This window comes from Peromyscus eremicus, chromosome 6, assembly GCF_949786415.1.
Source record: "Peromyscus eremicus chromosome 6, PerEre_H2_v1, whole genome shotgun sequence".
Lineage (NCBI taxonomy): Eukaryota > Metazoa > Chordata > Mammalia > Rodentia > Cricetidae > Peromyscus > Peromyscus eremicus.
In genome coordinates, this window is record NC_081421.1 from 1,461,789 (window position 1) to 1,488,537 (window position 26,749).

General features: G+C 33.8%; 1 protein-coding gene across 3 annotated transcripts in view; it reads left to right on the forward strand.

Moving 5' to 3' along the window:
- The window catches only part of Nbea (neurobeachin), a 547,801-nt gene that overhangs the window by 122,733 nt on the left and 398,319 nt on the right, over positions 1 to 26,749 (forward strand). For all 3 annotated transcript variants that reach the window (XM_059265100.1, XM_059265102.1, XM_059265101.1), the window contains exons 11-18: positions 5,402 to 5,510; positions 12,520 to 12,672; positions 13,810 to 13,978; positions 18,602 to 18,681; positions 19,464 to 19,526; positions 19,617 to 19,714; positions 21,037 to 21,129; positions 26,380 to 26,488. In XM_059265100.1, the coding sequence (XP_059121083.1) occupies positions 5,402 to 5,510; positions 12,520 to 12,672; positions 13,810 to 13,978; positions 18,602 to 18,681; positions 19,464 to 19,526; positions 19,617 to 19,714; positions 21,037 to 21,129; positions 26,380 to 26,488 (874 nt within the window). The remainder of the gene's footprint in view (positions 1 to 5,401; positions 5,511 to 12,519; positions 12,673 to 13,809; positions 13,979 to 18,601; positions 18,682 to 19,463; positions 19,527 to 19,616; positions 19,715 to 21,036; positions 21,130 to 26,379; positions 26,489 to 26,749) is intronic.

Sequence of the window (26,749 nt, forward strand, 5' to 3'; positions counted from 1 at the left end):
TCCTCAGCCTAAAGAGAGTGAGTTCCTGTTTCCTCACACCTTATATACCTTTCTCTGCCCTGCCATATTACTTCCTAGAATTAAAGGTGTGTGTGCTTCCCAAGCAAAGGCATGAGATCTCAAGTGATTAAAGGTGTGTGCCACACTGCCTGACCTCTATGTCTAATCTAGTGGCTGGCTCTGTCCTCTGATCCTCAGGCAAACTTTATTAGGGTACACAATATATCACCACACTCAAGTATAAAAAATAATCCAATTAAAAAATTGTCAAAGAAACCCCACCTAAGTAGACACATTAGTAAAATGAATGTGTCAGAGTAGCTCAAGAAGGTTTTCAACATTGCTGATAGGGAGGTTATCACTGTTTGATAGCATTGTACACCTAGTAGAATGGCCAGGGAAATAAAAGAAAAACAAAATACAAAACAACAACAAAAACACCTGTGCTGCCGATGCTGGCAGTGATGTGCCACACAGCAGAACACCAGTATTAGTAGGATTACCAAAGGGTACAGCATCTCTGGAATATATTTTGGCAGTTTTGTATTAAGTCAGCCATATCATGTGTATTTTAGCTTTCTACTCCTTGGTATTATTTATGAGAAAAGAATGGAAACTGCTCATATGCAAGCATCCTTATTTATTTTTATAGTAGCCTTATTCACACTCCCTTGCTGTAACCCTAGTGCTCTCTTGAGATGAATGGTTGTCCAAAATGACTCATCAATTTCTACCATGAAATATTTAAGACTTAAAAATACTCTGAAATATGTATTTACTGGGATGAATCTCAAAATTAGGAAATATATGGAAGTCTAGAAGGGAACCTTGGAAGATCGTGTACTTACTCCACTTACATGACTTTCTTAAAAAGTCAGAGCTGTAGTGACAGAGAAGCATTCTTGCTACGTTACAGGTATTGAGGTGGTGTGAGTCCAAAGCAGAAGGGTGAGCACAAGGACATTTTAATTTGTGGGTGCCCGTGGAGGTCAGAAGAGAGCACCAGATCCCCTGGAACTGGAGATACAAATAAGCTACCATATGGGTGCTGGGAACCAAACCTTGGTCCTCTGCAAGAGCAACCAGTGCTCTTCACTGATGAGCCATCTCTCCAGGCAATGTATACATTTAACATTTTTTTTCTTTCATTGGTACATCTAAATAGTAAAATTTTAGGCTTTGAAGTTTTTTTGTATCTGTCAGATGTAGGATGTTGAAATATGAAGTCACAACCTATAACAGAGGAAGATATAAATACTTGAGTTTTAGAACATCTCTGCAAATCTCTTAAGTATTTTCATGTTTAAATCACCTAAATGAAAATATTGAAATTAACGTGCAGAGATTTCTTGGAAAAAATACCCAGAAGGTACCCTGTGCTACCACCCGTGCTTCTGTCTATCCTTTCTTCTGCCAGCGTTGCAGTTGCTGTACTGAAGCAGTTGCCTTTGCTGTGAAGTTTCTGTGCACACTGAGTTAGGCGGCCTTGCCTGTGTCAGTGTTTCCTTGCAGAACTCACAAGTGGTGTCTTTAGGAGCACCATGTTCAAAAATGGCCATTGCAGTTAGAAACTTGGTTTAGGCCTTTCTCATTTTGAACTGTAAAGGAGGTTAACTCTTCTGAGATATTGATTCTTTTATTTAAAAAAAAATTTTTTTTAAGTACTGGGAATTAGATCTATTGCCTTACGCATGCTAGGTAAGCATTTCTCCACTTACCTATATCCCTGGATCACCTCCCCTTCCTACCCAGACCCTCCGCCCGTTATAAGTTTGTGACACAAATTTTTTTGGATCAGCCTTGACCTTTCTTTGCACCCCACACAGAATGATCATCTTGGCTTGGGGGTGACAGAATAGCACAGAATCTATGGTGTAGTAGGTATTTTATATGATTTTAATAATCTTTGAAAGATTTTAGTGTATTTTAACATTAGGCTACTTAAAGAGATGAAAAATGATATTATTTTCAAAAGATTTTAAGGATATCTTAATCTATTTTTGAATTTAATTTGACACTCATTTTGTCTATAGGGTTTTTAAGATATTAAATTCACCATTTTTAAGGAGAAGAGGTATTGGGTCTCAGCAAAAATCTTTTAAGTTTTGCATAGGTTCATTACATTCTTTTTAATAAAAAGATGTTTATTTTGAAAGCCAACTGAGATATGATAGCTTGTTTGTTTTAATATAAACATCAAGTATTCAGATTCTATTTTTATATGAGATGGCTTTAGAAATGTTCATAGATTATATGTTCATTCCTTCTAACTTCATTTACAAAGGAGGCATATCTTTGCAATATCTTGTGTATCTGAATACTAAAAGTACCCAAAGATATTAAAACTTTCTTGATTCTATCAATGAATAGTCTACATTAGTTATTTTGAAACACTAAGTAGAAAAAGCACTGAAAATAAGTCAATCTATAGTCACATACATTTTAATGGAATGAAAATATAGTGTATATATTTTCATTTAAAATTATTTATATTAAATGTAGTGACTAAATATTCTCATATGTTGTTCACAACTGTTGTATGATTCTCTACTGAGATGGTGAGCAGGCCCTGACAACAAATATCCCGAGTTGTTGGTATCATGCTACCTCTTCACCCTCTGATGTTTAGCTCTCACAAATAATGATACGTGAATATTATTTGCTAACTTAATCAAAGCTTATTAAGAATTGGAAGATGGTAATTAAGTTTTCAGGAGAAAATTCCCCATAGTAGATTATTAGTGTCATTGCCCTTCAAAGGAGACAGGATTTAAAAATCCTCAACCATTCCTAAAGTAGGATTGTTACTTACAAAATAATACATTATAGTACTTTTAATTGGAAAGGTTAGTAGTTTTATATTACTGCATAATAATTAATACCCTCTAATCTGCCCAGGAACCCTCTGACAGTCTGTCTCTGGCTGGCTGAAGCTGTACTTTGCGCAGCCATGTTTTATGTTGTCTTAGTTTTGGTTGACAGAGCTGCTTGCCTTTCTTTTGGCTTAGTGTATATGTTTAGACCCTGACACATGAAGTGATGTGTTCTAGACAGGAAGTGGAATGCAGGAGATATAGGAATGGGCTGAAGTATCCTTTATATTTGCCTTTGTATCTAGGGGAGTTGGAAATAGGCAAGAATGGAGAGAAATTTTGTATGGCAGTACACAGAATTTTGCAAGTTTATTGTGAGCCCTGCAACAATCCGATGCATTTTAGTTACTGGTAAGTTTGTTAAATTATGTTTGAAATTGTACATCTTCAAAGATGGCCATCTTATTAAGTCCACTTTGTCAAAAAATACCTTACTTTTAAGATTTTTTTTGAAAAGATTCGATGCTATTATTGCATTTGGTCTTAGGTATAAATTCAAATACTTTGGTTAGTAAATGCATTTGAGTTTTCTGTTCTCACGGATAATACCAAAGTGGAATCAATGTTTTATGGACAGCATGATCTTGTGTTCACATTTTGGAATTATAACAAATGTGTCCTTCTGCTTTTGCACTGGAGTGCCACTGTACTTAGAAGCCTGAATTCACACATTACATGACTGCAAATGAATAATTTTGTGATATAAAAGATTTATAAAAAAGTCCACGGCATCTTTGTAATTTTATGTGCATGTGTGTGTGACTTTCTCAAAGAATACTTCCAGTTTTTCCTTAATGTATCATAGGGACCGTTGCGAGGCAGACTTCAGTCTTCTCTTTTGACAGTTCTGATGCTTAGGAACCCACTTTCCTAACTCATGTGTAGGTGAAATTCCATGAATAGGTTTGAAAATTGTGGATTGTCTATGCAGTAGCTTTCTTTATTTTCAAACATTTAAACAGAAATGTTATACGTAATAGAGGATTTAAGCAGTTGTTTGTGAAATGGACTTGACTATTGACCCAATTCATTTGAAATCAACTAGATTGCTTAATAGCTTCTTTACAGAATCCCAAGGGAGTCTTTGCTAGTTGTGTTTTCCTTAGAAATACTTACCTTTGGCTCAGAGATAAAGTAAAAAGAGTATCACTGTTTGGTAATACTAATTTTCATTTTTTTGTGTGTATGGTTTACCGATGTAGAACTAGCTAATGTGATTAAGTTTTAATTTCCTGTGATGAAGTACTTTATTTCTGGGTTGTATGTTTATCAGAGTATCAAGTAGATTTCAATCATCACTTTTTATAATAATGGTAATGATTATTTTGCTGTTGGTTCTTGTTATGAGAACATTTTTTTAGTCTAACAGATAGAGAGATAGATAGAGAGATAGATAGAGAGATAGATAGATAGATAGATAGATAGATAGATAGATAGATAGATAGATAGATAGTCATTCCAAATTACTGGAGAAGTGTGTTGTCAATACTTTTGAAACCAGGAGAGCTAAGTAAGTTAAAGTTCAGTTAAATATATTTCTTTTATAATTGTTGAGCTTTCCTCATTATCAAATTTTCTTAAATATTTTTAAGAAAGAATAATGCTGTGTTTATTATACATAGGCAATATGAGACATATTACAAAACATTTCAGATAGATAGTATTTCAGTTCCTAATAAAGTCTAGTATATGGCAGTTTCTTCTAACTGTGTTAAGCACATATAATGAAGGCTGTATGTTTTCATTCATGTATCAGTGCTGCTGGTTGAAAATATATCTCTAACTCATGAAGAAATACATTATCAAAGCTTAATTCTTTGCAGTCACTTTCCTTTTTTTCCTCATTTACTCATTCAGTGTATATACCAAGTGCTTATCTTGTCTGGTACCCACCGTTATCTGATTTTATATGTTTGTGTGCACTGTGTAATTAATTTTAGCAGCTTCTCACTTCTATAATACATGAGTCATTTCTTTACTTTGCTCTCATGAACTTTTCTGAGGGCATGTGTGGACATAAGTGGTATGTGAAATTTCTCTGGTTGATTTTTATAAATCAAATAAGTGCTTATAAACAATAGTTCTAAAATAAGTTTAAGAACAGGTATGTTCTTCACAAACAATTTCCTGTACATATTTCAAACTTTTATAGCCTGTTTTAAATATAATATTATGATAGTGTTTATATTATAGAATAGTGATATGTTTCTTTTGCAAGGTTCACTCAAAGTAGGAATTAGTTTTTATATATGTATCGATACATTTTATGCTTAACTGGGATATAAATTATACAGTTATTTTTTTAGTTTATTGTTTTTAATTTGAAGGATAAAACTAATCACATCTTCTCTTACTTGTGACAAGGTACATGTTTGTGTATTTAAAGTCATACAGCATTTTTTTAACAAAATAGAAATTAATTTGAATGTTTGTTATTGTTTGGCATAATAAATTACTGAAATGGAGCACTATGTTTATAATAAATATTTAATGACTACAAAATGAAATTGTCTGTACTTTACACGCAGTGCTACTCTTTTGGCATTCCTCGTTGAACTACTTAAAAGTTCAGTAGCCATGCAAGAACAGATGCTGGGTGGAAAAGGCTTTTTAGTCATTGGCTACTTACTTGAAAAGGTAAGTAATACACATTGATGACTTTTGTATGTAGCTTTTGCCACAGGTATAGTTGACAATCACTAATCATATTTTCTTAAGTTACCTTTTGATCGTTTAGTGATAATATTGTTTGGTAATTAAATATCAACTTATATTATGCTTTGAATGTAAGCATTGACTTCGAATTAAGAAATTGTGAATAAAAGTAGAAACTGGAGAAAAATTCTCTCCCAAGCCTAGGGAGTCTGAGGCAGGAGAAATACAAGTTTGAGATTAGTCTGGGTTACTAAGACTCTGTCTCAAGAAAACTCAATTTTAAAAGATTTTCCTTGTGCTAGTGCTATAGAGAATGACCATGATCTACAACTTGCAGTGACCTATAAATATGAGGGGGAAAAGGCAAGATTTGAAGTGTGCATGTTGCTAAGCTAAGATTCCAGTATATTAGGTGAATTTAATGCATTCTTGACTTACACTGCTTTGTCTACAGTGGTTTACTGGAATATAACACTATTCTTGAGTACATGCACTTATGTCTAACTAATCCATTTATTTGAAAAGATAATGGATCTGCTGCATTGCAATCTCATCTTTGCTATAAAACAGGGACATTATGAAAGTAAGATTTTGTTTTCTGTTTTGTAGGCAGTGAACAGTTTTAATCTAGCTTCTTGTTACATCTCAATAGTTGATAATGCAGTCATCTCTCTTCATTAATTGCTCTTTAAGATTACCTCGCTCCTTTTGTCTTTGCATTTTTATATACATTAACTCATCAGTTTTCATAAAACAAGCAGTTTTATTTTGTTATAGTGATATTTTTATTAAACCCTTCAGTTCACATATTTGTTTCATCTTTTTAATTATTTACAATGTCTTCTATTTTTATGCGTAAAAATTTACCTGATTTTGATGGTAAATAAATCCATTTTTGATGGATTTATTTTTCATCAAATATATTATTTCATGTCTTAACCATTTTTTTTTAGTTTTTGACTTGTCGTGTACATAGAAATAGAATTATTGATTAGTTCATACCGTTTGTACTGCTATTGCTACTCCCTCATTAATTATAGGTCTTTGTAGATGCCTTAAGATTTTGTTTGTGGAAGTAGTATCATCCAAAACAGATGACTTTATTTCTTTTCTGATAACTATTTCTGTTTTTGCTGTTGCTTTATTGTACTATCTGAGACTTCTGGTGCAGTGTTGACTAGAAGTTGAATAATGGACACCTCTTATTACTGATCTCATGGACAGTGCATTTAATAATTATAATTTAAAATATATTCTATTGCAATAGATTAGATTTTATAGGTTTTTCAAAACCTAATTGAATTGTTTATCATTTTAAAATTTTTTCATAAAAATTTGTCATAATCATTGATTTTTTAAATATCTTTTTGTTGGAGCGTTTGAAGTTCTAATTTGTTTCTTACTTTGCACACCATATTCCTTAATTTCCAAATAATAAACTTCCATTTACTCGCAAATATGCTCTTGTTCCAGTAAGGTTTTCAGATAATCACCATACTGGCATTCGTATTGCTGAAACCTTTGCTCCACTGACCTCGTTTTGTTGCTTGGTTATTTAGATTTTCTTCACTTTGATACCAGCTGCAACATTACATTCCAGCATTGTCTTTTTTCAGTTTTGTGTCAGTTTCTCTATTTCCTTCTGAAGACTACCTTTTACCTGCTGGTCTTATTCTTGAAAACATTTTCTCCTATAACTCATTCAGTTGAGCTCATCCATTTGGTTGCTTTCATTATCCTATAGATACTAATTATTCTCAAGTTTTTCTCCATTTCATTACTCACTAGGATGTCCAGTGAGTGTAGCTAGAGTTTTCCTGCCTGGCCCACAGTCAGGACAAATCTCTATCACCCGCCAGTCCCACAGCCACTCAGACCCAAACAAGTAAACACAGAGACTTATATTGGTTACAAACTGTATGGCCGTGGCAGGCTTCTTGCTAACTGTTCTTACAGCTTAAATTAATCCATTTCCATTAATCTATACCCTGCCATGTGGCTCGTGGCTTACCGGCATCTTCACATGCTGTTTCTCATCATGGCGCTGGCAGTGTCTCTGACTCAGCCTTCCACTTCCAGCTTTATTCTCCTCCTTGTCCCGCCTATACTTCCTGCCTAGCCACTGGCCAATCAGTGGTTTATTTACTGACCAATCAGCAACACACTTGACATACAGACCATCCCACAGCAAGTGAGTGATCTGCACAAATTTCATTTACCAAATTATTGCTTCTGATTTTTCTCTCAGATATTCTGTTGTCCTTTTTATCTTAGTCAATTTCATTATCATTTAGCTATACCTAACATTTTAATCCATTTTTACTCTGGTTTTTCTCACACTAAATTAGATTTTATAGGTTTTTCCAAACGCTCAATAATTATATTTAGTCATCAGAATATATCCAAAATCCAGGACTGGAGAGATATCTTAGTGGTTAAGAACACTTGTTGCTCTTGCAGAAGACCCAAGTTCAGTTCCAAGTACCTAGATGGTGGGCTATAACCATCCATAATTCCAGTTCCAGGGAACCCAAAAGCCCTCTTCTGACTTTACTGGTCACTGGGCATGCTCATGGTACATATACATACATGTGGGCAAAACACTCATACACAAAAAATACAATAAATGCATCTTTAAAACTTAAAATTAAGAATGTATGCAGAACCAATTGCTATTTCCTACCCTTTACTCTCCTCACTACATTCATGGATACCATCTTAGTCCCAATATCATCCTCTTTCCGCATTAGTTACTTTTCTAGTTTTATATCTCTTGCAGTGATAAAATAGTGAACAAAAGCAAGTTAGGGGAGAAAAGCATTTATTTTAGCTTACAGGTTGCTGCCTATCTTTGAGTTAGTGAGGGCAGGAAATGAGGCAGGAATTTGAAGTAGAAACCATGAAAGAATACATGCCAGCTGGCTAGGTGGATGGCTCAGACTCATGCTTAACTAGTTTTCTTTGTAGCCCAGGACTACCTTCCTAGGGAATAGTGCCACTCACAGTGAGCTGGGACCTCCTATATCAATTAACAATCAACATAACCCCCTATGGCATATCCACAGGGAAGTCTAATATGGGCAGTCCATCAATTGAGACTACTTTCTTAGGTGACTCTAGGCTGTTTCAGGCTAATGGCTAAAACTGGCCAGTATATTTACATATTCAGTCCTTTATCACACTACTTTAAATGATCTTACTCCTTATTTAACTGAATTATTAATCTCATACTTCTGGTATCATGTGTTACCACTCTGGTTGACTTCAGTGTGTCATCCCTCTTTGCCTTTCTCCTAGCAACAAGCGTATGCATGTAATATACATGCTGGTCTTTGCAGTACCTTGCTCCAGTCTTCTATTAATTTTCTTCTGTGTGCACCTGAATCTTTCACGTCTTTCTAGGGCATGACTGTAGTGACTACTTCTAGTTAGATGCCTCTACTTGAACTTTCTATCATCTTTTATAATAGTGCTACCAGCTAGAGGCCAAGCCCTCCATACATGAGACTGAACAATACTTCACATCCAAATGATAACAATAGCTTGTCAGTCTTCATTTTGTCAAGAAACTGACAGAGCATTCAACTTGAATTATTAACAAAATTTTAATGTCAGGCTATTTAAAAAGTAAGTTGCAAGCATTGTTAAGGGAATTTGCTAGATCTGGAGAATGATGAGAATGATTATTTAGTATAACTCAGAGAAGAGTGTTGTACTTGAGTGGATTGATGTCTTCAATAACGTAATAGTGTATTGATTTGTACAACAATGTCCCCACTTCATTTTCTTTCTGTCCAGTAACAACCTGCTGATGGATCAAACTAGTCAAACTTTTAATTGGACATCAACAGGCGGGAAATTTTCCCAAGCACAGTGATAAGATAAGGAAAGTTACAGAACCATCTAAACAGTGAATTCAGTGTTAGGTTTGGTTATATAAGTCTTAAATGATACCAGACACCAGCTTTGTCTAGGTCTTTTTTATGCTGTCTCCAGAACTGATTTATACTATAGCTGTTCTCCTTCATGTATACAGGGTTTTTGCTCTATACCCTTACATCCAGGTAGAGAGACAAATTTCATTTATTGTATCCATATACAGTTTTTCCCTTCCAATTGATCTGTCAGCCTAGGGCTTGCCTTCCTTTGTGTCTAAATTTGTTTTAATGAAAATGCTAGAGTTTGGTGCTGAGTCTCTGAAATAAATGTTGTCACCTGTCCCCCAACATCTGATGATTAATATGATTTAGTTAGGTTGGTGGATCTCATCCTTGGTATCTTGGAAAAGCAGAATTGATATTAAGGTTCAATTATTTCATGATACACATTTACCAATTAAAATAATTCCCACAGTTATGTAACATATGACCATTCATGTATTGAATGATTTTTTTCAATAAAGTAAAAATTTCTGCCAAGCCATTCATTATATCCTATAAATGTTAACAAATATTCTTTTATTCAACGTAAGTGGCTCCTTATAGCAGTCAGTGCTACTATTTGCTGTTTAGTTACTTCCCAGTGGACACTAATTGTTTTTTTCTAATATTTCATATACTATTTCCAAATACATTTACCTATACAGTTAATGTGTTACATAGCTTTCCCCTCCCCTTCCTTTTCATTTCCTCCATTTCTTTTTTTAAAGATTTATTTATTTAGTATATGGATGCTTTGCCTGCATGTATATCTGTGCACCAGTTGTGCGCCTAGTGCCTGTAGAGGCAAGAAGAGATCCCCTGGAACTGGAGTTACAAATAATTTTGATTACTGTGTAGGTGCTCGGAATTGAACCTGGGTTTCTGCATGAACAATCAATGAGCCTTTTCCCCAGGCTCCTTCCTTATTTTCTTTTGAACTAACTCTCCAACTAGGCTATTCTAGAACCCATTGTCATCCTCCCTTAGCCTTCATATGAGATCACATCTATGCACAGCACATGGCTTCATATACTTCATAATTATGTATTCATGGGGATATTGGCCATGTCATGTCCAGAAGACACTGTTTCACAGCTGTCTTCCCTGACCTTGTGTAAGGAGGATCGGAATGTGACATGGTGATAGGAGGTGACAAGAATTCAAATAATTGAAAAATGTATGAAATTGTTAAAACAGTAAGTAAATTAAAATATTCTAATGTCATATGGCTTGAATCCCAGAGTTTACATTTCTGTGATGTTCACATTGTGATGCTTCTGCCTAAGATTTATTCCTATTAACTGCCCAAGTATAAATCCCTTGTGTGTGTTTGTGTGTGTGTGTGTGTGTGTGTGTTCCCAAATGTCTCACACATGTGAAGAGAGCACTCTACTACTTAGCTAAACATCTGTATTGCTGCATCTTTTTTAAAGATTATTTTACTTGTAAAAATGAAAACAAATTACAAAATAGAATAAAATATAAAGCAATCAATTGAAGTAAACACTTCAAGAACAATTGGCTTTCTTGTTATCTTTTCTAATCTCCCAGTTTATTATTTCTGTTCTTGCTTACTTTTTGAATTTAATATGAATATTAGTTAAACATTTACTGAAGAATTACAGAAGAGACTGGAAGATAAAAGATCAATAACAGTGTGCTCTGTTTCACGAGGAAAGAAAGGTACAGGGGTTACTTAGAGAATTTGAGACATAATGAGTAAGTACCATTCACAGGCCAAAGTAAATGCTATTGCAGAGAAAGTTCATTGTACACATGGTAAAAGTTTGAGTCGCCAATAAAACTCAGTTTGAAGAAAGTTTTTGTAAAGATTAAGTGTGGATCTAAATATACTCTCCAGTAGCATTAATGAGCATAAAAAGGCAAACGTCTCTATGTAGAGGTCCAATGTGTTCATGGCATTCAGCAAGTTCAAAACCTATCTGTAAACTATGAATTACTATCACATGAATATAGTCCTAATGCTTGTTGGCATTGACAGGCTTTTGGCGTTGGAGATTAGATTATCAACATTTCTGATGACCAATGTGTTTTCTGTGTTACTACATTTTTGTCTGAAATTATATTATAGGGTAGCATTGGCCAAATGAAGTATAACTCAAGAATCAAATGCAAATTAAAATGTTTAATAAAAAGTTACAAGTGAATTAATATTTTTAGCCTTGTATATCCAAAACATTATTATAGTATTTGATTAGTTTAAAAGTGAGACCATTTTTTAAAGCATTATTTTCATTGTATGCTATAAAAATCTGTTTTACACCTCTATAGGACATCTCACTTTAGACAGGCTGTATTTTAAATGTTCATCAGTTACATAGGATAGTGTCTGCTTTATCAAACTGTTGTGAAGAATGATCATGAGTTTTAGAAGTTCTATTGTTTAGCTGTGTTTAGTGATAAGTCATATATTGGTGTTAGCAGTTGAGCATTTGTGATGGGAATACTCTGCACAAAAATGTTATGTGAAGAAGGTCAGAGTGTCATCAAAAGAGATATTTTATTTATAGTGAAAAAGGGGCAAAGGAAGTCATATTTGAGCAGAGATCTCTGGATTAATCTAAGGATCATGAAGCCAAATGAGAACATTGTGTCCAGAAAAGTCATGTCTGATTTTATGATGGACAGGCCAGGCAGGTTTGTGTGGAGGCAAGCAAACTTCATTTGTCAGTGTTGAAATGCCTAGAGGAATAGAACATAGGGTTCTACTGTGCTTGTTGTGAAATGATTTTGAATAAAAGCACTCTTTTTTCTTCAATTTATTATAATTATTTTACCCTAATTTCTATAGGATCTTTTGTCATTTTGAGATTCTTATTCATAATTTGCTTTACTTCTTTATATTGAAAAGAGTTACTTATCTGTAACTGGACAAGCTATCACTCCAAAGGAATATCATAAAATTGCATTAACTACATTTTTACTAACAGACAGTATACACGTTTGTGCCTTTAATTTAAACTTTTGGGACTATTTGAATTAGTCCTATAAACAATATATAATTTGATATCACAAACTTTTCTAGATAGACTTTCTGTTTCTGCCTTTAGTCATCAAGAGTTCACATAACCAGAGCTGTCTTGGAGCAGTTTTTATCATTTGCAAAATACCTGGATGGCTTATCTCATGGAGCACCATTACTGAAGCAGCTTTGTGACCACATTTTATTCAACCCAGCCATCTGGATACACACACCTGCAAAGGTCTGTAGTTCAGGTTCATTCATTTACTTTTAGTTTAATGTTATAAAGTAAAGTTAATGATACAGTTTATAGTTATTGAATCTAATGTATCCAGTTGAAAACATTCAACATTTTTTTTGCTTATTTTCTAGTCAGTGTAAGGCAGAGATAAAAATTTGAATATGTAAATATAATAAATGAAACTATAGTTAAATGTTAAACTTGGTGTAGAACTGAGTTTTTTTGTTATTAGATATGATTCATAGCTTGTCAACAAAGAGAATCGTGAGCAACTGTTAAAGACTAGGAAGAGAGAACAGAACACTGTGATCATTTAGAATAGGAAGTTACTTTCATTTTGAACTCAGATGTTTTATCATGACATAAATATTTTTAAATAAGCATATACATAAACCACAGTATTTTTCTAGAAATTTACATAAAAGCCTTTTGTAATATAATTAAATTTAATCCTAACTTAGATCTGTATGAGGAATATAGTGATTTGGGATTGTCTTTTGTAGCTTTGAAATCTTTTTCACAACTGAGTAAGCAATGTTTAACTCCTGTTTTTCATAGAGCTTATCTCACTGTGGCACTAAAACCACAGCTAATAATTCTTCCCTCTTCTAACTAATGTGCTTGATTGTCATGTTTATATGGTCAAAATCTACATAATAGCTCTGTATGGTGGCAGTGCATGAAGAAAGTGGAGTCCCGCAACCTTTGGCATGTGTTATGGCAGTGTATGTTCTCTGATACACTGCAGCTGTTCCCCTGGGGAAGGGTGTGCTCAAGGAACGACGAACAGATCCTTTCCTTAGGAGCTGTCCGAGACACAGCTACATCATTTTATTTCTCATAAGATTAGCCCTAATTACACTAAAATCTCAGTTATAATTGATAGTGGCTATTATCCTTAGATAGAGAACCTTCTTTCCTAATTGGGTAATGTGGATTATCTTTATTGAAATCATTTTCGTTGGGTGTTTATTTTGATTATTACTTTTTAAGATATAAATGGCTATTAAAAGTTATTTTAAATCACACAAGAAATTGTAATAGTTTGTTGCCGATTTGCATTTGAATTAAAATGGAATTTATACTTAATAAGCACTTAAACTTACTTTAATTATATATTATATAATTATATATTAGGTTCAACTTTCCCTATATACCTATTTGTCTGCTGAGTTTATTGGAACTGCTACCATCTATACCACCATAAGAAGAGTTGGAACAGTATTGCAGTTAATGCACACATTAAAATATTACTACTGGGTCATTAATCCTGCTGACAGCAGTGGTATTACACCTAAAGGACTAGGTAAGCACCCCTGCCACCGCATTTCCATTTTCATGTGCTTGTCTAGATCCTGGGTACAAGTCAAGTGGACACATGTGCATGACCACAATTCTCCTTTAGCTCTTTGATTTCTTATGAGGTAGAATATTATCTTAGAAGTTGCATGTGATTTAAAAAAAAGAGCCTAGGGTCAGTGAGACAGCTCAGTGCTTACAGGCACTTGCCTCAAAAAACTGATGGCATGAGTTAGATCTTCAGGCTCCACGTGATGGAAGGAGAGAACTGATTCCTCCAAGTTGTCCACTGACCTCCATGCTGTGACATGTGTGCATCACCCAAACACAAATAAATTAACTGTATTAATACTGTTATAGTGTTAAAATACTTTGGAAGAAACATATTTTTAAATGCATTTGATTTTGACCAAGATGCTTTTTATGGGGAGCTCTGGGAGATACAGTCATAATGTTAACAATGGGTAAATGTGACTGGTCCCATAAGTGTCTTCTAGTCCTTTGAACTTTAGGGTATTTAGACTGCTTTTAACTTTCATTTCAGATATGCTGTTTGACATGAGTATAGTAGAAACTGCTTTAACTTTTCTGTGTTTGCTTTTGTGTTTTAAGAATATAGACATGTTTTCTAGTTATACAAATGTACAGCTTTAGAATACAAAATAATCCCAAAGAGAAACACTCACGGTCCACTGCCCGGGAAGAAGCACAGTTGAAAGTGCAGCTCTTTTCCCTGTCAGTAAGTTGAGACATGAAAATGGTTAAGCTTTTCTACGCAGTCAAACTACTTTTTTCCATTTATAATCATGCTTCCTATTATATGTTCTAAATTTTATTCCATAAAAAAATGTGGTGACCTATTCCCATTTATGTGACTGTCTCTGATTTGTTTAGAATTGACAAGAAAGGGCTAATTAAAAATATTTTAGGTTTTTTCCAGAAATATCCTGCCAGTCTATAGTTTTACCAGCAGTGTGTGGTAGGGATTTTCTCAGAATGTTCACAGTAGTATCAGCTAGTATAGTCACACTAATCTCCTTGTGAAAGGAAAAATAGCATTAGTATGCTAATATTCTGGTAGTCCTACTTTTTATTTTATGATGAGTCAATAATTGTCACTGACAGTCATGTCTAGTCTGTCTTGTCGGAGTTTATCTTGTGACTTTTGAGTTGATTATGCCCAGAGTCAGTCTCTGTTGAGTAATTTTTGCTTATATCTTTAATAACATGTAATATAATTAGAGATACATAAACACGTTCAGATACATACATAACATTGTAGGTGTTATTCATACCATCCATATTTTGTCCAGTAAAAAGCTGAAAGCTGCACTACAATTTCTCAGAACTATGAATCACAGCTATGTGACTTAGAGCCTGGAAGAGCTTGGAGCCCTTGTTCTGAAAGGCTAAATTGTAGTATTCTCCACTGTGAACAAACCATATTGTCATTCAGCTTAACCTCTGATTCACAACATAACTTTACAAACGTAAAAGTTACTAAGAGTTATATAAAAAAACTGAACTATACCTACATATTTGGTATATTTACATATCTTTTATTTTTACTGTATTAAATCAGTCTGTCCCTCACCAGATAGCCTGATCCTTTGAATGCTGACTAAAAAATTTGTCATTCTCATTATCTCTTTTTGTGAAATACTTAAGTATATACATTATTCTTTGTATCAGTTGAAAATAAATGATAGAAAACATGTTTTCTTATTTCATCTCAAATGCTTCCCTGTGTACTTCCCCAAAGATAAAGGTACTCTGTTAAGTCATAGTGGAGTACCCATGAAAATTAGAGTACTAGTATTAATACAATACTACTTCTAACAAAGGCCCCATTCAAATTTTATCAATTACTTCATTGGTAGCACTTCTACAAAACATAATACTTATCTTCTTAAAATGCCAGTTGCAGGACAGTTGCATTTCCTAGTCACTTTTTTGTTCCTTTATGTACACTGGGTCTTTGAGCATTCTCTGGCCTTTCATGTCCTTGAGATTTTTGAAAAGTAAAGACAGATTTTGGAGACCCCTCAGTTTGGATTTGTAGGTGTTTTTTCATGGTGACTTGGGTTTTTCATTTTTGACAGGAATAGCACAGAAATCCTGTTTCTGTCTCAATCCATCCTGTCAGTGGGATACATGATGATCAGCTGACTTGTGTCTAGTGGTGTTAACTGTGAATGCTTGTCTAGGGTCTCGTCTACTTCTGTAGCAAAGCTTCACCTACTTATTTCAAGATAAATCGTGATGGAATTTATCTTACTCTGTCAGCTGTCAAGAGGGATACTTTCTAACATAATAGTTTGCATACTGCTATCAAAGAGAATGTGTTTTCCTTCTGTATGTATTTGTTTTTCAGTTTTTTATATCAGTATGGATTTTTGAATTCCTCTTTTATTCAGTGTATTATATTAGCAGCTGGTAGCTTTCTCTGAAAGGGCCCTGTACTTTATTTTTCTGTTGCCATAAAATCTGTTCCATACTGTGAATTCTGTTGTTTTATTTCATAAACACATATGAGCATATTATACTGGAATGAACATGGCATACTCCAGTGCAACATGGAAACATGTTGATAAAGGACCTGGCAAAGAATAGTGCACTGGCTCCTGGGTAGTATCCTGATGTATTTTGATGCTTGTATTCTTCCAGATTTGTGCAGTAAGAAGCTTCACAGGTTATATTGTGCCTTTGTGCAGAGATCCATAGTTTTGTAGTATTTTCTTACTGTATAACACAAAATATTCTTGGTTCTTATTATACCATTCTTACCATTCTTGTTCTAACCATGTTTCTGCAAAGAACCCTTGCTTGCTTAATGGATATGAAGTTTTAAAAACTAAGGGATGAGTGTTAGTTGTGCCTGCTGTGTTTCTGTATATTTTCTTTTGGTTTTCCTAGTGGATAGGTCTAGGATATACAACTATATGTGTGCACATAGCTCTATTAATAACATACTCTATTGAAGTCACCTGGCCCAGCCCAGCTTTAAAGCGTTTGGTATTTGCAACCTTTTCTCCATAGTGAGAACTGGCTCCTATTGTATATGTATATATTTACATATTTTCTTATTTTACCTTGTTAAACCAGTGTTCTAACATTTGTACCATTACCTCAGTTTTAACAGTTGTATAAAGCCAGTGGTTCTCAACCTGTGGGTCTGGACCCCTTTTGGGGGGCATTACATATCAGATATCCTGTGTATCAGATGTTTACATTATGATTCATAACAGCAAAATTAGTTATGACGTAGCAATGAAATAATTTTATAGTTTTGGTCACTACAGCGTAAGAAACTATTAAAGGGTCACAGCATTAGGAATGTTGTGAACCACTGGTATAAAGTTATGATTCGTTTTGCAATTAATTTTAAATTTATTCAATAAATCTTACTTTAATTTTATATTTTGCTTTTTATTTTACTAAAATTGGATTCATGTCATACACACAACACGAACATAAGTGTGTTTCTCTGCAGCATGCTGTTCCCATTATAAAGAGTGTGACAAGCATATTTATAGCTAACAATTACTGCATGTTTACAGTTTAAATTATTGAATCACTGCTTCATTGCTTTGCATGCTTCACACACAGTTTGTCCTAACATGCCCTATATTTCAGCAATACTATCATTTTCATCCTTACAGTGAAGTAAAAACTAACCTGAAACATTTGTGTATTCTTTGTATGTTTTGTAAATCACAACGAGGCAGGCTTTTTGAAAGTAATGTCAAGTATCGATAAGAAGGGTTAGGTACTTTGCCATTGATTGATAACAGTGGGCAAAAATGGCAGCTAACACTTGGAAAATGTGGAACAGGTTTGTTTCTAATAATAGATGAATGCACTGGGTGACAGTTTGCTTGCAATTGCACTAATCTGCATGAAATGTTTGTGAGTGGATAATCGTATGTTATAAAGGATACCCAAGGGAATTATGCTTTGAAAATATATAAAATATATAAAATATATGCTTTTGAAAATATATAAAGCAGTGACATTTTTTATTGCTTGATGTTTAAACAATTTTTGTGAGTCTAGCTGTGCTTAAAAGTGTGTTTTATTTTATGTCATACAGTGTACAGATCCTTTCAAATTCTCATTTTTATGGCAATTAGACATTCACAATTGAATCCTTTAAAATTAGAAATGATGGAACTGATAAGTGTATTTTAACTCCCCATGCTTGATTTCATTTACTGACTCAGCATTTGCTGGTGCTCACTACAGTGTGCATTGCACATGGGAGAAAAGGATGCAAAAATAATAATTGTGAGGAAGTAGAGTGGGACAGTTTTCTATATGATGCATGTGATTAAAGGAAGAGTCTCTAAATGGGGAGAAGTTTACAGGTCAAAGAAATATAAGGAAATTTGTTAATAAAAACTAAGAGAAAAACATCCATGATAATATTTGGATTTTTCCTAAACCTAACATTCAGGAAATAATATGAAATTGCCAAAAACCTGAAAATTAATTTTATTCTTACAGTTTTGAAATTATAAAACATCAGCAGCAACCATTATGATTTTTGAAACATTTAATATATAATTTTACAGAATTTAAATATAATTGCATTAAGCTTATTTAATGGCATGGCTTACTTTCTTTGCAGATGGTCCCCGACCATCACAGAAGGAGATCATATCACTTCGGGCTTTTATGTTGCTTTTTCTGAAACAGCTCATATTAAAGGTAAAATAACTTTATTTTACAATTACAATGATTTGGTGAAAAGGAACTACTATTGTCAAAGTATAAATATCATTGTCATTAAATTATTAAGAATGCCTTTTCATGTTTTTCTACAAACTCTGTAATAGTACCATTTTTTTGCACCTAAATTTGGTCAAATATTTATTAAGATGGCCATGTTAAGAGGTATGGATGTGCTAAGGAGATGTGCCAGTTGAGATAAGGAACATGTGAAAAAGAATTGAGCAGAAAGCCTTATTCTAGAAAATGGCATGTGTTCCATTGTAGCTAAGATTGCAGAGTGTTTTGTCATGGAGGATTTTCAAGAGTAATGTGGTTTAAAGGCAGTACACAAGGCAAGTTGTATGACAGTACACAAGGTAATCCCACAAACCCCTGAGTTTTCATTGCTTATGGAAGCAATAGATAATAAGAGCACTGTAACATGAAATCATCACAGTCTTGTTTAGTTTTTGCTGGCCTTGAACTTATAGAGATCCACCTGCCTCTACTTCTTTAGATTTGATTCTGAACACTTATGCTAGCATTCCTGACCCTAAGTTTTAATAGTTTCAATCATATTAAAACATTAAACACAGTTATAGTTTTCAAAATAGTTACTTTTAAATGAAATAAAATGTATTTAAATTATGAAACATGGGGGGATTTTAATGAACATATTGCTTTTAAGTTTCTATATGTTTTTATGTCGTTGATTTTGATGCCTTTCTTTAAAGTCTTAACTTCAGATTTTAATTAACTAACAAAATATTTTTAATTAGGATCGGGGCGTGAAAGAAGATGAACTTCAGAGTATATTAAATTATTTACTTACAATGCATGAGGTAGAGCATATTTTGTATCTTTCATTTTATTATTTTATTCAAAAATTTTCAATAAAATTTAAATAAATACTGATATTTCTTATTATGCAGGATGAAAATATTCATGACGTATTACAGTTATTAGTGGCTTTAATGTCAGAACACCCAGCCTCAATGATACCAGCATTTGATCAAAGAAATGGAATAAGGTATGATCATAATAGCAGTAGTATTAATTGTGCACCCTAGATTATTCCATGAATGTAAGAAGAGAGAAAAGGAAAAAGCTGTCAGTTCTCATATTCTCAGGGAGCTAATGAACTGTACAGAAGTGGTCTGTACAAATATGAAGCTGAGTAATTGTGATTGCTACAGTGCAGGCCTTGCATAGTGGGAAAAGCAGAGTTATTTATTTATTTTTGCAAGAGCACAATAAAGAACATGGTGCATTTCAGAAAAAGAAGATGCAAGAGAATTATGGAGAGAGAGACAGACAGACACACAGACCAACCAGAATCAGTGATCTATATCTTGGTCATATTATGTATTTTTAAAGCTTTATAGTCAGCAACATGAATGAGAATGGAAAGACTAATGTAGTAAGAGCATTAGAAATTATATTATTCATTACTATTAGAGATGATGTCCTAGGCAGGGGTGGTGGATTAGTAGTGGGAATTACAGGTTTGAAAAATATTGTAGAACCAAAGGCCAAAGCTAAAATAATTTGAAAAGTGACTCTAGTTGTGGTAATTATGAATTAATTATTAGTAAGAGAAGCACAGTTTTTTTATTAGAATTCTCATGAACTTAAACCTACAATTTACCTCCTACAGATTTCCTTTTAAATTTTTTTGCAGTCTTAGCAAAACAAAAAAAAATGCAAAAAGAATGAATTTCATTTAATTCTTGTTATTTTATTTTACTTGTGGTGCTGGGGCTCAAACCCACAGCATTACACATGGGAGACAAAGCTTACCACTGAGCTGCATCTCCAGACCCAATTTTGCTGTTAGTTTAGTTGGACATAAGAAGCCCTGATGATAATGCACCACTGAACTGTGCAGCTAGTAATATGACATATATATCTGTAAGGTCTGAAACAATTGTTTCTGGTGAATACAGTGAACCTAAAGAGGTGTGTTAGGATTATTAGTATTTATATCCCGTCAGCATTCACCAATGGATTTGTATGTGATTTTTCTCCTGCTATATTATCCCTGTTTTGTGACCCTGTCCTTTTCTAATGTTAATAGTCTCTAAATTTTCATAAGAGAGAAATGACAAGGTAGGTGTCTGCCTGTGGTTCACTTAGCAATCACGAAAGGATAAAGTCAACATGTTTAGGTGTTAAAATCCCAAGAGAAGTAGTGATATGGTCTAAGTATGTGTTCAGGAATTGAGTTTTTTGGTTGTTTTTTTTTTTTTTTTTTTTTCCAATGTGCTGGAAAGCAGTACTTATAATGTATATATAAAGTACTCTTTCCTTTGTAATATTAGCTAGATGCTTAAAAGATCATTTGTTTTTTAGGGTCATCTACAAATTATTGGCCTCTAAAAGTGAAAGTATCTGGGTACAAGCACTGAAAGTTCTGGGATATTTTTTGAAGCATTTAGGTCACAAGTAAGTTGATGTCTTCATAATGAATTACAGAAATAAGTACTGAAATTTTTCTTGAGTTTTGTATTTCATTTTCAGCATATGAAATTTTATTTATTTCATTTTAATAGACAGTATCCTATGGAAAATATAAAATAATAAATGTGTCATTATAAATTAATGTTTTATTAATAGTAGATTATACTACAAGATCACAATTTATGTAGGATAGTTAATTTCTACATTCTAGTATAGATAAATTATGATTTTTAAGAATATAATAAGATAGACTTGTTAAAATGAAAAGTGCACATCTATATGACTTCAATGAAAACTTCTGTGACCAGGAATGCTGTGTACATTGAGTTCTCCAGGAGATGTATTCTCAGGCCTGCACTCTGACATGGTAGTTTATTTAAATTATTTCTATTCTTTTCTAACAATGAGCCCTATTGATATTTTGTGATTGTACATCCTACAATAACACATTTCCCCAAATTCTTTTTCTGTAAGCTGCCTCTGTTGACCATCTTCTCCAGAACATAAGAAGTATTCTTTTTAAAGACTGTATTCTATGTATTCTATGCAAATGGAAATGGTTGGTACTGTCTTAAGCGTGGCTGCCTGGTATTTTTCTCAAATCTCAGCAATGCCAATTTTGTCTGGTGCCTAAGTTTAAATTAAAAAAAAAAATAAATGACCCTGGCCATATGTTACTCTAAAACACATCTGTAGACTAAAAGCAAAAAGGATGCTGCCACAAAATTTATGAGCACACAGAGAATTGTATCTATGAATAAGTCTTTGGAAAATTGGTGCAGAGTTCAGCCAATTTAGAATGAGCGGAAAATACTAATTACTGCTGGAAAACACTGGATGAATTTAATAGAAAGAAATAAGAGGAAAACAGGTATTTAAGTTAATAGAAAGACTAGAATTGTCCTTTTTTTATGACCTAAATATGCCGAAATGTCATAACTAGAGTGACTTGGGGAAGACTGAGGAAAACAGGAGCATGGAGTAAGTCAGGAAGACATAGGTCTAAGCTTTTATTGGTGAGAGAGAATTCAGTGACAGCAAACAGTTGACTGTTGGGATTGGTAGTTGTGAAATGCTGTCTAAAACTAGAGCATTATTTTCCATGTTAAACTAGAAAGGTAAGTAGTTTTCAAAATATTGAGTATCTGTGTGGATAAAACCAAGAAGAATACATACAGTGGAACTCTTAAAAGTGAAATGTAGGGCGCTGGAGAGATGGCTCAGTGGTTAAGAGCATGTACTGCTTCTCCATGAGACTTGCATTCCATTCCCAGCATACCTCTCAGGTGGATCACAACCACCTGTAACACCAGCTTCAGGGAACCTGACGCCACTTGCCTCCTTAAACACCTGCACCCATGTGCCTATCCCCCTGAAACACATAAACATACATATAATTTAAAAGTAAATAAATAATTATTAAACAAAAATTGAAATGTAACTTAAAATGTGGCATATATAACAGTAGACATCACTTGTAAAAGTAAATGTAAAACACTTTAAAATCACCATTCTAAGAAAAAAGTTATGTTAATTGCAAAAGTAAAACTTGGTCTGTTTGTATGTACAAAACTCAAATAACTGAGACAGATAAAGATCAAAAGAATGAGCATGGAAGGCTGCATAAATGCAAAGCAAAACATGGTAAGAATCATGATCTTATATGTGACCTCCTTATTAGTTTGCAAGCCAAGAAGCAATAACTGTGGAAAGATGAAGTATATTTTATAATGTTGAAGATTAGAGCATTAATAAAATAGAATTTAGAACCACTTGTGATTTATAGCCCTGAGATAGACTGACTACACCTGTCTCTGTCTGCAAAAGTCAAAATAAAAAGTATCTATGTAAGAAGAGCATGATATATTTCACATGCCCATGAAAACTTTGTGAAAATTTCTAGTGTTGTAGAAGACATCAGTGGAAAGTTCTAAAATGTTGAAACAAACTGACATTTTCTTACAGATGTGAAATAAGTTAAAGTGGGAACAAAACCACAAGTCAGATAGTTCTATCTAAATATTTAAAGGGTGGGGCTCAGTGATGGCTCAGCAGGTAAGGACACTGGCTGCTCTCCTGAGGACCCAGGTTCCATTCTGACATCCCCAGTGGTTAACACCCATATGTAACTGCAGTTCCTGAGGTTCCAGTGCTCTCTTATGGCTTCCATGAGCACTGCATGCATATGATGCTCAAACATACATGAAGGCAAAACACTTACACATGTAAAAGAAATACTTACAGGATTATGCATAGCTGTCAGTTTACAAAAAGGAAATACAGGACAAGCATGATGATACAAAAACTTTAGAACAAAACAGACTCAAAAATGAATTGAATGAATACAGAAAGAGGGAAATAGTAATTTATGATTCAGAAAATAGCAAAGATTATGAAGGCCAATTTTAAATAAAAATGATAAATCATAGTTTAAATACCAAGAAAAATTGTGAGTATATAAGCCATATTTATTAGAGATATGAAAAGAATTTCCTTCCTTAACTAACACTCTCTAAAATCACCATGTCACCACTTATCCTTGGCATCCTGCAGAACACTCCTAAATCCAGCAGAATGATTTACAGTGCCATGCATCATGATCCAGGGTGCGTCATATATTGGACTTTAATACATAAAACAAACTGCAGAGACATTAAGGAAGTCTTCGATAAAATAAACGTCTCAGACAAAAACAGAATTAAATCAGATTAAATTTATCAGCAACAGAAACAGATTACTTAAAGAGTGAACCTTATAAATATCCTCTGGTTAAAAAGGATGTCACAAAATTTGAATATAATTGAACCAAGTGAAAATAAACCCAGAACATAAGACAATTATTGAATTCTTAGGATTTCTATCAGGGAAAGTCTCCAGCCATATTCTAAATTTTCTTATTTATTTAAGAAGCAAGAAAACACCTTAGCCTTCAGCCTGGTATTTCTATACATAAACGTCTACTTCAGAGAAGGGAAAACATGTTTGTTTTTGTCAGCGCTCTTGAGTATTCCTAGTACCATTATTTATGGTTAAGTAATGGAAGGAATCCAAAGTGTATCAGCTCTGTGATTTCTTACAATTGAAATTTCTTAACAAAGTTCACCAACTACAACATGCTGTGATATAATGGGCCCCTTAACCATGATACACCGAAAAAACACAAGCAAAAAGCTATACATTTTAGGGTCTCCTTTGGGGAATGTCTACAGCACAGATTTGTTGCTGCGTTGGACTGGCAGTGGGAATGAGGATTGAGTGTAAATAGGCCCAATGAAATTTTCAGGATGATGAAAATGCTTTATAACTGGATTTTGGAGATAGTCATAAAACACTATAAGTTGTTTAGAACGCTCATTTTGCTTGCAAAAATGTTTGAATTTTATAGTGTGTGTATTATGATAGTAGAGTTATTAGCAAGAGATTTGAAAATAAAGTTTTAAAAACCTTAGAAATTATAGTTTAGTATCACTTTTTATTTGGGGAAAACCTTCAAATTATACAAATATGCAAAAAAGAAAAAACCACACAGCCAAGTTAATAAATTTGTGGTGGTTGGTAGTATATAAAAAAAGGTACCATATAAAAAAGAGAAGATTAAAAATGAAGGGTAATATATTGTACATATAATAAGAAAGAAAACAATTGAGAAGATGAAAAAAAAAAAAGGAAAAGTCATTGCAGAGGACACCAGAAAAAAAAAAAAAAGGTCATTTAATACTCATCGAGGTGACAGACTTGAAAACTTTTGACTTTAGTAGGTGTTGGGAAGAATGTGCATCACTGGTAATTTTACAATTACTGGGGAAATTATATATTGATATACGGATTTTGGAGAATAATTTAACATTTTTTTCCTTTGGTTTTTGAACATAGGATTTCCTTGTGTAGCCCTGGCTGTCCTTGAATTTGTTCTGTAAACCAGGCTGGCCTCAGACTCACAGAGATCAGCTTGCTTCTGCCTCCTGAATGCTGGGATTAAAGACATGTACCACCACTGCCTGGTGTTTTAACAATTTTTTTAAAAGACCGATAACTTATGATGTATGATTCAAGTAATTCTCTTCTTAATATAGGGGATTATTTCTTAGCTGTACAGATGTCCATGCAGTATTGCTACTGATAACGAGATATTAGAGGCAACATGAAAGAACATAAGCAGGAGAAATTGACTTAATATATAATTCATATACTGGCAAAAAATTCGATCATCTAATGTTATTTAGGAGTGAAATTTAATGACTTAAAATTACCTTTGAAATCTTAATATAATCAATAAAGTTATGAAAGAGAGTAGTATATAGAACCATTTATTTAAAAGCTGATAAATTGAGAAACAGAAGTATAACTTTATGAATTTATGCCCCTCTAATAAAAGAATAAAGAGATACATGGAAATCTGAAGCAAAAGTTATGTCATCAGTTATGCTTGAACATGAGGAGAAAGAACGAGGGACAGGCACACTGTTTTGTGACTGCCCTGCTGTTACACAATTCCTTCTTTTTCTAAGAAGAGTCTTCAATTGGAGAGGTGGCTTAGTCAGTAAGGTGCCTGTCTCACAAGCATGACAACTTGAGATTGGATCCCTAGCACCTATTAAAAACCGGACATACTGGTACATGTGTGTACCTCATTGCTGGAGGAGGGGACACAGAGATAGACACAGTCTTCTGAAGGTTCTACATACAATCTTTCCAAACAGTGACCAAGCCTTTCCATACAAGAACCTACAGGGAACATTGCACATTCATACCAAGAAAGGAGGGGAGCATTGAGATCAGTGGAAGTAAACAGAGCAGTGGTTAATCTGTGGGCAACTGTAGAATTAAGCACTGATGAAATGGAGGATTATTTTCTCTTTGACTCCAATATCAAGGGTATATGTTCACTTTTACCATCATTTAGATTGTTTTAATGTTAAGATTTGCTACAGAATATATTAGAGACTTGGAATGATGTATTCTGTGGATTAGGGTTAAATTATAAAAACCTTCTAGATAATTACTAGAATCTGGAAATAATAACTGCCAATCATCATATATGGTTATGTAATTTGAATATGTCTCATATTTTAATTGTATGGAGGATTTCCTTGAGAACTATTTAAATAAAGTTGTAGGCTATTAGCAGATAACTAGCTGTGTCATGAACTGTTGCTGCTTTTTATAGAGGAAGGTTGATAAAATAATTGTATGATTCTGCATTTGTTTGTAAGTGTTTACCTCCATTCTCTCCAGGCGAAAAGTTGAAATTATGCATACCCACAGTCTCTTCACTCTTCTTGGAGAAAGACTGATGCTGCATACAAACACTGTAACTGTCACCACATACAACACACTTTATGAGGTAACGTAAAAAAAAAAAAGCTGTGACAAGAGTTCTTAGTGTGTATGTATGCTAGAAACCTTTGTGTGTGATGGAGAGAACATCCCAATCACTACAGATGAGGCTGAATACTGTGCTACTTAGTTTTTGTCTACTAGACATATCTGAGAAAAGGGATCTGATTTGAGAAAATGCATAAGATTGGCCTGTGGGAAGACACTTGATTAGTGATTGATGTCGAAGGGGCTAGCCCACTGTGGGCAGTGCCACCTTTCAGCAGAT